At 36.9% G+C, this 13,126-nt stretch overlaps 1 protein-coding gene across 1 annotated transcript; it reads right to left on the bottom strand.

Moving 5' to 3' along the window:
- Positions 1 to 2,064: 2,064 nt before the first annotated feature.
- LOC136242216 (tRNA pseudouridine(38/39) synthase-like) lies at positions 2,065 to 11,061 on the bottom strand. The gene is made up of 8 exons (XM_066033640.1): positions 11,035 to 11,061; positions 10,910 to 10,969; positions 10,781 to 10,851; positions 8,613 to 8,727; positions 8,496 to 8,559; positions 8,122 to 8,239; positions 2,877 to 3,040; positions 2,065 to 2,221 (listed from the first exon to the last, which is right to left on the bottom strand). The coding sequence occupies exons 1-8, from the start codon at positions 11,044 to 11,046 to the stop codon at positions 2,127 to 2,129; spliced, it is 699 nt and encodes a 232-aa protein (XP_065889712.1). The 5' UTR covers positions 11,047 to 11,061; the 3' UTR covers positions 2,065 to 2,126.
- Between the last annotated feature and the right edge of the window lie 2,065 nt (positions 11,062 to 13,126).

Genomic DNA, 13,126 nt, shown 5'->3' on the forward strand with positions numbered 1-13,126 from the left:
CTGAACCTGCAGTTACACAATGACACACCTGTTAGCTACCACTACTTCTTTATCTACTTATTTTAGTACAAGATAGTTAACTATATTAGGGTACTGGGAATTATGACCTTTGAGGTCACATTGACAGGTGGTCCCTGATTAAGTCTGTTGGTTCAAATATGGTTTACATAGTTTCTTAACTGTTATAAGAATACCAGTCAGATAGTCAAGAATATGGTATACAATTTTTAATGCCAGCCAAAAAGACGCTGCACTACAATTAGGTTTGTGAGAATGTCTGAAATCTGCAGACAAGATTTGGACACCACACTACATAGCTACACTCAAAGCTGCATGCCTTCTTTTTATGGATGTCAATATAATAATGGAGTTGCAACACATCATAACATTGGACTTGTACAGTAATCCACAACTTGTTAATCGGCATACCTTACCCCACCACACAATAAATATACTTACTGGATATGCCAAAGGGAAAAATTTGTGGATATAGTGTGGCTATTCTTGTAACAACAGCAAAGGCTTGCCCCATAAACTAATTATCTAGTAATAACATAACCTTACAACTGCTGAAATCATTTCCCATGAATTTTCCCACACATCAACCACAAAGCTTCCTACTAGTAGTCTATTCACTTCCCTAATAAATTCTGTTAGCACCAACTGCAGTGCTTTGGTATGACCAAGACCTTTTGCACAATGTTTTTGAGATTGATCTTGGAAAATGGATAAGTTGAAAGAATTTAATTTCTCAGCTAATTTGACTCAAATAAACTCTACCCAGCTTATACCCTTGTGTTTATTTGTTGAACAGATCTTCCCTTTACAAATTACCACATCATTTTAATAGAATAACTGTCTTCGGTTGAAAGAATAGCTAAAATTTAGCCCTTTCCGTGGACATAGTTTTTTTCACTGAAAATAAAAGGAACTCATTTTTCATCTTGATGCTCATCATTTTGTTGAGTGTTCTGGATTTTGTACTGACATCTATGAAAAAAATTCTTTACCATCAAATGCAAAATTTGAATATCGCACTGCCATGAAAATTGGCACCTGCCATTTTTCTAATGTCAACTCAGCACAAATCAAGACGACATTTGATACAACACTATGATACCACAACAGCTCCATACCATTCAGCTACACTTGGGCTTTACATTAAGCATGTGTGTTATAACATTTATCAGTAGCTGCATGTGGTACATGTGGATTAAACATGTTGGAATATAGCTACTGTATATCTATTCTCAAGAAAGGAAAGTGTGGCTTCTCTCTGTTTATTGTTATTGGGGGTGCATGGGTGAGTTCTCTTTGTAATCAGATAGCTGAGTAGCTAGCTACATTGCTGTACTTCTAATACCTACTAACATATTGTACAAGTTTGGCCTTTGTTGTAGCAGCAGGGTAAAAGGGGGCATGAACTTTTTTTGGGAATTGAGCCTTCAAATTTGCCACATATTAATTCAAGTGCAATAACAAGAATTATATGTGTAACTACACAAGGGAATTCTGGACATGTCTACCATAACCATAGTCCTTCATCCAAAGATGTTGATAATTACTTGGTACCTTTTTATCATTAGATAGCATTGTGCTAAAAATAGTATAGAGGGGAATACTATGGTATAAGTAGAATATTTGCCATTTCATACTTTATACTATTTAAGGCCATCATTGTAGCTAGCAACTATAATGTAGGACACTGGGTAGGTAGTAAATTGTAGGTAGTTACCAGGTAATGCCCTTGCTGTGGAATTCTTGATGATTTTGTGTCGCATTTCAATATAAGACATTTAATGTGACCTAATAATAGTGACTTGTTTTATCATTGCAAAATAAACAAGGGGGATTCCCTGTCATGAGGTGCAGACAGACCATGACTGTGTTAGTGTAACTATTAAGTAGTAGGGAAGTTCCCTTTACGTTCTTGGCTCTTAGATGTATGCTTATTATTGTTGTCCTCCATTTTTCCCAACAGGTTGACCGCACCATATCATTGCTGTTTTGTCAACTGTTACAGACAAAACTGAACAGCAGACAAAAGCGTTTTAAACATCGTCATCAACGTGAAACAATTCCAATACAAGGGAATCCAGAAATACCATATGAAATATTGTAATGAATTAATCATTGGTAATATTACTGTCAGATGAAGAAGGTTGTTGGTCTAATTTCAGTCTCTTAGCTGCTTGATGTCTGACCCGATCCTCTAATGGATCTACAGGTAAACAACAAACATTACTTCACAAACAACCATCTAATAAAAGTACCTCCTATTTTAATAGCACTGTTACTATGGTGATACCTCGAATAAACAGACCACTTTTGAGATTATAAACAATTTGACTTCACTAAAATAACTAGGGTGGCCTGAATAGGGTCAAGAACTTTGGGGACCACTTGACATGGCTACTAGGAAGTGTCTTTAAGAGAAAGTGTTCACTGTATAAATACTTTTGGTATGTGTAGTGACAACAAACACGCAATGTGTTGATACCTTGTTGTTGATTTCACTGAGCTGGGTGTTTATTAAGCTCAGCAGTTTATTAAGGTAAACATTTAATTAATTGAAGCCAAGCCTATTAATAGCTACAGCTTTCTGTCACCTAATATAAATAGCCAATTATTGACCATATTTGGAAGAATTTTAAAACCAGTAAACCACGACATGGTTAAAATATGTGTACACACCAGCCTACATGTGCAGTACATTTTCACACAATGCACAGTGAAACATGAATGTGCTATGGGACTATAGTTAGCAGATATTTAGTTGAAGTCTCAAAGTAATACTTTCACCAATTAACAGACTTTCAGGTCTCTATATTATATAGGCCCCAGACTACAGTACACACACTATACACTCATAATACCTGCAGAAGGTCTTTTCAACAATGGTTTGTAGAACTTTTGTTTGTAGTTGGTATCATTTCCCATCACAAAAGACATCAGTGGACTAATACCTCCATCACTACCAGTTGATGATACACTACTAGTGTGTTGTATACTGTCCATCATACACTTGATCATGTCAGCACTGAAGAGAACACCATTAGTCAAGTGTGGCTTCATTAACTAGTCATGCTTGTGTTATATATTAAGCTATTAACAGTGCACCAAACTTAGTTATATATTTAGGGGTAACCTGGTGGTTGCTAAGTTGGGTTCTACTGTAGGTACTAATAATACACCACAATTAGACATTCTCAGCTACATTACTAATGGGAAACCTTGTCAACAAAACAAGGTGGTTACTAAGTGAGAGTTTAACTGTAGATGCGGTTAGTACAGGTATTAGAAAAGGATTTTTATGTCATAAATTTTCTTCTCAACAAAAGTAAGTTTTTTCTATATACATTTCATGGTCTTCATTTTTTGAATGGAGACAATTTGCTAACCAGTCATCTCACTGCAACTGTTACCTTGAGACTCTACAGAACAACTTACACTATTTTCACATGAACACTCAAAAGTGCAGTTAAGTAACCCAGTTTCTGTTCACAAACAATCATCAGATGATGGTATTCATTGAGTGATAATTGTCTTCTAAGCACTTTATGTATTAACACCAAAAACCACAAGTCACTTTTACTGAGGTTGAACTCTACTGCTTTGTAGGGTTGAACTCACTTTATGATATTTTATGACTTTGAGGTTTAACCCGGGTTAAGAAGCTCATATGAACGCATTAACCCGGGTTGAATGTGGGTTCAACCTGGTAAAGTGACCATTTATAGAGGAGACTAGTGTGATTTAGTGTCTTTAGTCAATTTCCAATCAGCTGTTTCCAAACCAAACACACACAGCACCAAGTGAATAAAAAAAGAGCTACCTGATAATATTCATTGGTTATACTTCAATATACATGATATTATGGGCAACTGGTTTCCATGGGTAAACAATCATAAAACTATTACACAAGACCATCAACCCTGAACAAGGCTACATCTGTATAACAAGGCTACCATCTAGGATGGAAATCTGTTACTAACTAGTATCCTCTAGTCTCATCTTCTGAACCATTGTGGTTACTATGATGAGGTGGTTTTATTAATGAAGTACACCGTAGCTATGTTCGGATGGGACTTACTTGACATGGCTTAAAGAGGAGGCCACTAAGTGAGACTTAAACTCCTTAATGATTCACTGGGTATACCTCTCAATTGTGTCAAGTCATTGTTGGATGAAGTAGGAGTGACTGCAGTGTAATGACCCACCAGTGAGATCATAACTGATACATTAGTGGTGTAACAGGTCTGATACTCTCAATGTTACTTAAAACTATACAGCTACCAGACTAGACATGATGAAACATTCTTACAACAAGGTCAATAATGCCATTCACTGTTTTTCAAGTTGGATATTGTAGTTTTCATAAGTTGACATTGCTGTTCTATTGTGAAATATATACACAAATAATTTATTTGCTGCATAATGCTAATGTACAAACTGTGTGCTTTTAGCAAACTCTCTTTACAATAAACTTTCTCATTGTTATTAAGAGTGGTAGAATCTATGGCTAGATGGTGCATGACTTAATATCATTTAAAGAACTATGAGTGAAAGATCAAAGTGAAAAACAATGCTATATTCGATATATAGAACTTTTAATACAACCACAGTACTATATGCAAACCGCAGTGGTAGTTAGCTAATAGAAAAACGCATTCCATAGCCCAGGAGAAAGCACTCCAAAGAATCTTCAGTGGAGCATCCGAATGTTATCCAGAACAAGATAGACAATTTCAGGGATTTCAGGTTTCTAATAAATTCATATACCTTTTTGCTCGAATTGAAATCAAGCTTGAAGTTAATAATTATATGACAATATAGCATTCAAAGAATGGCCTCAAGATGAAATATAGCACTCGGCTTTGCCTTGTGCTATATTAGTCCTTCACCCACTCTTTTACATGCTTTTTTTTTCAATAGCACTTGTGGAAATGCTACCCTGTATCACATTACACCACAGTTTAGACAATAGCAGTCATTAGCACACACTAAACCACTGGTATGCATGACAATAGCTCTTCTGTATGAGGTGTTGATTTCTCTTTATTGATCAACAAAATATGAGTTCTTACTAGGGATGCAACAATATTACTATATATCGATATATTGCAATATTTTCTACCATAATACAATACAATATTGTCATTGTTGTATTGCAATATACTGCAGAGCTGTGGTTAGTGGACAATTACCCAGCACCAAAGGCACCAGAAAGTTATAATTGATGATTTATTGGTGACCAGAAGCTATACCATGAACATATAGCACTGATAATACAGTACTATTAACCTAGCTACTTGTAAATGTGTTTGATGATGGTTGCTTGACCTGTGGGTATACTGTCTACTGTATCTCAGCATACAGGCTTTTTAAACAATTGCAACATTCACTTTACCACATTTCAACATCGTATTCAAATATTGCAATACAACAATATATTGCAATATTTTTGAAAACAATACGCAATATGGAGTTTACCCGTATTGTTGCATCCCTAGTTCTTACAAGTGCTAATATTGTTGACACAAGATACCAGGCATGGGGCCAAGTACATTTAAAAGTACTTAAGTAAAGTACAAGTACTTCTGAATTTTCCAAGTACAAGTACAAGTACTCCAGCAGCAATCAAGAGAGTACTTAAGTAAAGTACAAGTACATTTTGTAGTAAAATATATACTGTATTCAGTGTATTGTAGTATGTAAGTGTGCCTAGGGGTATGGTACTTTCAGGTTTTTGTCAACCATTCTCTCTCTTAAACCCTTAAAATAAATAGCAGCATTGCTTTTGTTTGCTGGAATGCTATGACATCATTAATCATGGCTGCACAATACATAGTAAGGTTGAGGAAGGCACTAAAATAATTGCAAGAAGTTGCTTCATACAATTCTGTTCTCATTATACACCCATTGTTAGGGTCCGCAATCCAAAAAACCAACTTCTACAAATCAATCCCCCTACCATTGTGGGATGTTCATTGTAGTATCCCATTGCTTGATCCACCATGAAACCGTAGGCACGATTGTTGTATTCACAGAAATATTGTTTTCAGTATCTATCAAGATGCAAACTTTATTTTTAAAATTTCGTGCTCCACACAAAGGACCGGATGAAACTTGCTACTTAGCCAAATCATATCCAGAGTTGTTGTAGTTGAAAACTACGCACAGAAATAAGTAAATGATTTGCCGGGTGCCCGGCACAGGGTTGCTTTCTTTGAAAAAACAGACAAAGAAATACGAAGTTTCGAATTCAAACTACCCTACCACCCAGGGCAAGAGAAGCCAACTCTTCCTCATAGTGTTTCGATACGGTTGGGTGCATAGTCTGTCTATGCTGTTAGTTTGGAAAAGATCTGAGACTTCTCACCATCTGGGTGACGAGTGTCAAAATTTTCTGCAGCATTAAAGGATTGTGTCACGCTTTCTAGCCATTTCCAGCGCTCCTGCAACCACAACAATCATCAATTATAAACTAAAACTATGGCAAAAGATGTCCCTGAACGTTTGGTAGCAGCGGTTGTCAATTATTATTTCATCCACGGCTTCCACGCCTCGTTCTAAGCTATGCATCAAGGGAGGCAGCAAAATCGTCCAAATTTGACTTCACCTCTCACGCTCCACAGCAGCTTCAAATCTTCACTAGATCACCCTACATCACTATTATGCTGCAAAACATCCAAAAACAAACCGAAAAAAGTACAAAATCTTTCATTTTTGATTCGAGCTGGGTGGAGCTCCTGGTGAGCTGCTGGTATACTGCATCATATGAAATCACAGAAACACCAACTACTACTACTACCAAACGTTTTGAACCATCATTTATCATCATTCTAAACAAAATTAAGTGACCAGTGTGGCATCAGAAGTACTGGAAAGCGCTTTGGTACCATTGAGAGAATCCCTTGAAATGACACACGAAAATTTTGACGTTCTTCACCCAGATGGTGAGAAGTCTCAGATCCTTTCCAGACTAACAGCATAGACAGACTATGTATCCAACCTTATCACATCACTATGAGGAAGAGTTGGCTTTCCTTGTCTTGACTGGTAGGACAGTTTGAATTCGAAAATTTGTGCTTCGGTTTCTGCTTTTTGAGAGAAAGCAACCCTGTGCCAGGAACCCAGTGAATCATTTGCTTATTACTGTGTGTACTTTTTAACTACATTAACTCTAGATAATATCTAGCTAAGCAGCAAGTTCTATCCCGTTCTTTGTGTGGAGCACGAAATTTTAAAAACAATTTTTGTATCTCACGAAATACTAAAATCGATATTTCTGTGAAGACAACAATCGTGTCCGGTTTCATGGTGGATCTAGCAATGGGATACCACAATGAACATCCCACAATGGTAGGGGGATCGATTTGTAAAAGTTGATTTTTCGGATTGCGGACCCTACCATTGTGTACATACTACGTATAATGTTTGCAGTACTTGCAAGTACTTTAAGTACTCAAGTACATACAAGTACTTAGTGAAGTACTTGAGTATAAGTACAAGTACATTGGAGAAATTAAAAAAGTATTTAAGTAAAGTACAAGTACTTTCAAACCTGTACTTAAGTGTACTTAAGTATAAGTACTCATGTACTTGGCCCCATGTCTGCTGAAGATACCAGTGTGAATGAAGTCATTGAAAGTTTTATGTGGTGAAATCACACCTCTTGCTATCCTATTTCATTGCCTTAAAAGGTTATAATCTGGGCTCATCACATGTAGATATCAGGAAAACAGTTTCTCGCATGATTAACCTTCAATTATAAAGTTTCCCAAAAATCTAAAAATTTCATGGGGCTGAATTTTAACTTTTTTTTTTGGTTTTTTTTGCAGCTTAGTAGAATAAAGACGATACTGTACTGGTCAAATTCTGCACCTTGTATAGTAGCCACACTTGAGTTATGCCACAATCGATTTTAAAATTATGAATTTAAGCATTGTTTTTTAATAGTCGCCACATCAATTTTTAAGGTAATAAACACCGTGACGTAAAAATATTTTGATATGTTAAAAAGTGAACTTGTACATATATACATACATAATGATAGCTAGAGAAATTTTTGCTTGTGACACATGATATCTCAATAAATTACATAACTACCACTCTTACCATATTGCATGTTTGGTCCACTGATGCTGAAACTGGCTAAGGATGTGTTGTGTCTCACGATGATCAATGTTCCACTGTATGTTATCAAATCCAGTGTTGTATAAAATGAGTGGATATTCTGTATGGAGAATAATTGGTCACTATAACCAAAAGCTGTTGTACTGTGTACACACAAAGAATTTGGAGTACAACGTTTTGCAAACACAGGGAGCTGTATGGCTTGCTGCAAATATGTAAATAGTTTTTGTAGCTCTTAATAACTTGTTTCTACACTTGGACAATGGAGTCAGTCTCATTCAACAGACAACCCAACTACTGGTCACATCTCAGTTACTCAAATTCTAGCTACATCCTGATTGCAAGTTGCTCCTCACCAGAAGCCATCCCATACTGTGGCTTGCGGGGACACTTGTAGATGTCGAGCATGTGATCCATCACCTGCACAAGAGCTGGGTGGAGTTTAGTGGGTGGGGCTCGAACAATATGCTAACCTCAGGTGACTCCAGCCGGTTGCCAACTAAGAACAATATGGCCACCATACACCTCACTTGGTTCCTGAGGAATGCCTGCCCAGTAATGGTGGCTACGTACATTTCAGATGATGAGCTGTAAATTGTACTGATTAACACATGTGTTGTACATGTTTTATACCATAATAGCAAGGGTTCACACCTCTTAATATTATGTACTCTTGGTAATAGGATTATGTGTAGGAGGTTACATTTCAGAGGGCTCTGTTGTAGAATCTTTACTTTGCATGTTAGGGAAAGATTAGTTTATAATGTGTACAAAGTTGAAACACAGAGGTGACGTAAGCACCCACCTACACACATGTGTGTGCGTGCACACACACACACTCATAAGTAACATACATGAAGATGAGATTTATTCTCACAAATGTATATCTTTAAAACACATCAGGTACTATAACCTCAAACAAACACTTACTACAAGGTAAGCACCTCTTGCATGGCTGGTGTTGGTAGCCCAGCATGTTGCAAGGATTAATTATTCCAGAAGTTTAGAAAACTCAACATGCAACCAATTTCATTGCTAGCAATTAGTCAAAATTTGATCAGTTACAGTAACCTCGAGCTCATTAAATGTGATAGTTTTCACAAAGTCCATAAGAGCAAGGAGTATATATATATTAGGAGGTAAGATGTCTAATATTATGAACTGTTGGTAACCTCTAAATGTTACAGATGAGTCATGGTAAGATACAGGAAGCTACTAAACCATCTCTGATGTCATCAATATGATGTGGTTTCAACTATGTATCCCATAGTTCACATGATATGGGGTAGTTGGAAAAGGCGGATATGGTCGGACACGGACGCGGATAATTTTAAAATACACTTTTACATTTACATAACAGTTATTTTTCATACCTAACGTTGTTTTTACAGCAGCATTCGCTTCCAGACCCAAGCGTCGATCTTGTAATAGCGCTTATCCATATATAAGCGCATGTGCGTAGCACTCTAAAGACCATATAGTGTTGCACACATGCTCTAGAAATCTAATTCAGAGTTACAGAGATTAATCTAGCATGTCCCAACCTAATCTTGTACGCCAGGTCCTTGAAACCCTCAACACTTGGTAAAAGCGCCTGCGCCTTTTACTAAGAGGTGTAAGATTGTGGATTTGGCCTGCTAAGCTAAGTTGCATGGGGCTAATCTCTACAACTATATAACTCTTTAGAGCGTGTGTACAACACTATATGGTCTTTGGCATACTGTGGAGTGCTGGTCTAGTCCTTCGCACATGTGCTTATAAATGGATAAGCGCTATGACAAGGCCGACGCCTGGGTCTGGAAGTGAAGACTACTGTAAAAACAGCGTTAGGTATGAAAAATAACTGTTATATAAACGTAAAAGTGCTTTTTGAAATGTCTGTGTCCGTGTCCGCGTCTGACCGTATTAGCCTTTTCCAACTACCCCATGATATGATAACAACAATAACGTGTGATTGATAGTTTGCTGTGCTATCCCATAATAGTTGCTTTGCAAAGTCAGCTGACAGTGAAACAGCACAGAGAGTTAAAGGGATGCTGTTACAGGAACACTGTTGAGCTCTGCTATAACTATCAACACTTTAATGGGGCCACCCCTTAAGGACCAAAAAATATGGTGTCAGGCCATGAAATACGCCTTAGTGTAGTTCAGTACCTATTTGACATGGCCATTACAATGAAGTTGTCATGTAGTTGTGAAGTTGTCATGGAAACATCCATCAAAAACACATTCTTTTGTAACATGAACAAGTACATACATATTTGGTAATATTGTGAGCAAGATAAACATGTGAAGAGTAAGTACCAAATATGGTCAACAGGTAAACTTGAGGTGTTAATACACACACAATACCAATGGGGACAGTCACAGTTTGGTCTAACCCAACAAGTTCTTGTACTAATGATAACATCCTGATCTTACAAGTGATATTTACACAGCACAATTGGCTATGTACAGGAAATAACTTATCATGCAGGAATCTATTAACATGGCCAGGAATATGTCATTTAAAAAAACAGACACAATAAATGTACCAATGCTTGTCAATGACACTACATTTTAGACCAGTACAAGTATCAAAGGGCACTGTATGATGACACACAAACCCACAAAGTTGAGAACAACTAACACATGTACATACCTGGTACTGTCCACTTTATCAATTTCCACTGACAGTATTGTCCTTACAGTGTTCTTTAGTCCATTTTTAACCTAGTGAACACATCCCATAGCCGAGTCATACATGTATATCCCATATTGTACAGCACACCTTGCAGAAGTTACAAAAGTCATGTTGGCCGACCAGCTTCCTTCCTGCATTCCTCAGCAGCTGTCGAAGCACAACAGAAGAGGAAATATGAAATTACCACACCATTCGATAATATTCATCCACACCTCCAAGCCCATATTAGCCAATGGGAGGAGTACTTGTATGTTCTGTACAAACAGCTGAACCTGCAGTTACACAATGACACACCTGTTAGCTACCACTACTTCCTTATCTGCTTATTTTAGTACAAGATAGTTATCCATATTAGGGTACTGGGAATTATGACCTTTGAGGTCACATTGACAGGTGGTCCCTGATTAAGTCTGTTGGTTCAAATATGGTTTACATAGTTTCTTAACTGTTATAAGAATACCAGTCAGATAGTCAAGAATATGGTATACAATTTTTAATGCCAGCCAAAAAGATGCTGCACTACAATTAGGTTTGTGAGAATGTCTGAAATCTGCGGACAAGATTTGGACACCACACTACATAGCTACACTCAAAGCTGCACGCCTTCTTTTTATGGATGTCAATATAATAATGGAGTTGCAACACATCATAACATTGGACTCGTACAATAATCCACTACAATCATCAACTTGTTAATCGGCATACCTTACCCCACCACACAATAAATATACTTACTGGATATGCCAAAGGGAAAAATTTGTGGATATAGTGTGGCTATTCTTGTAACAACAGCAAAGGCTTGCCCCATAAACTAATTATCTAGTAATAACATAACCTTACAACTGCTGAAATCATTTCCCATGAATTTTCCCACACATCAACCACAAAGCTTCCTACTAGTAGTCTATTCACTTCCCTAATAAATTCTGTTAGCACCAACTGCAGTGCTTTGGTATGACCAAGACCTTTTGCACAATGTTTTTGAGATTGATCTTGGAAAATGGATAAGTTAAAAGAATTTAATTTCTCAGCTAATTTGACTCAAATAAGCTCTACCCAGCTTATACCCTCGTGTTTATTTGTTGAACAGATCTTCCCTTTACAAATTACCACATCATTTTAATAGAATAACTGTCTTGAGTTGAAATAGCTAAAATTTAGCCCTTTCCGTGGACATAGTTTTTTTTCACTGAAAATAAAAGTAACTCATTTTTCATCTTGATGCTCATCATTTTGTTGAGTGTTCTGGATTTTGTACTGACATCTATGAAAAAATTTCTATACCATCAAATGCAAAATTTGAATATCACACTGCCATGCAAATTGGCACCTGCCATTTTTCTAATGTCAACTCAGCACAAGTCAAGACGACATTTGATACAACACTATGATACCACAACAGCTCCATACCATTCAGCTACACTTGGGCTTTACATTAAGCATGTGTGTTATAACATTTATCAGTAGCTGCATGTGGTACATGTAGGCACAAACATGTTGGAATATAGCTACTGTATATCTATTCTCAAGAAAGGAAAGTGTGGCTTCTCTCTGTTTATTGTTATTGGGAGTGTGTGGGTGAGTTCTCTTTGCAATCAGATAGCTGAGTAGCTAGCTACATTGCTGTACTGTTAATACCTACTAACATAATGTACAAGTTTGGCCTTTGTTGTAGCAGCAGGATAAAAGGGGGCATGAACTTTTTTTGGGAATTGAGCCTTCATTTGCCACATATTAATTCAAGTACAATAACAAGAATTATATGTGTAACTACACAAGGGAATTCTGGACATGTCTACCATAACCACAGTCCTTCATCCAAATATGTTGATAATTACTTGGTAACTATGATAAAAATAGTGAATACTATGGTATAAGTAGAATATTTGCTATTTCATACTTTATACTATTTAAGGCCATCATTGTAGCTAGCAACTATAATATAGGACACTGGGTAGGTAGTAAATTGTAGGTAATTACCAGGTAATGCCCTTACTGTGGAATTCTTGATGATTTTGTGTTGCATTTCAATATAAGACATTTAATGTGACCTAATAATAGTGACTTGTTTTATCATTGTAAAATAAACAAGGGAGATTCCCTGTCATGAGGTGCAGACAGACCATGACTGTGTTAGTGTAACTATTAAGTGGTAGGGAAGTTCCCTTTACGTTCTTGGCTCTTAGATGTATTATTATTGTTGTCCCTCCATTTTTCCCAACAGGTTGACCGCACCATATCATTGCTGTTTTGTCAACTATTACAGACAAAACTGAACAGCAGACAAAAGCGTTTCAAACGTCG

Source organism: Dysidea avara, chromosome 13 (assembly GCF_963678975.1).
Source record: "Dysidea avara chromosome 13, odDysAvar1.4, whole genome shotgun sequence".
Classification (NCBI taxonomy): domain Eukaryota; kingdom Metazoa; phylum Porifera; class Demospongiae; order Dictyoceratida; family Dysideidae; genus Dysidea; species Dysidea avara.

Excerpts from the sequence above, each read along its gene's own strand:
- LOC136242216 (XM_066033640.1), bottom strand. Across the intron at positions 8,728-10,780 it reads GATAAAGTGGACAGTACCAG|CTCATCATCTGAAATGTACG; the intron begins GTATGTACATGT and ends TACAATTTACAG. Across the intron at positions 8,240-8,495 it reads ACAGTATGGGATGGCTTCTG|AATATCCACTCATTTTATAC; the intron begins GTGAGGAGCAAC and ends TTCTCCATACAG.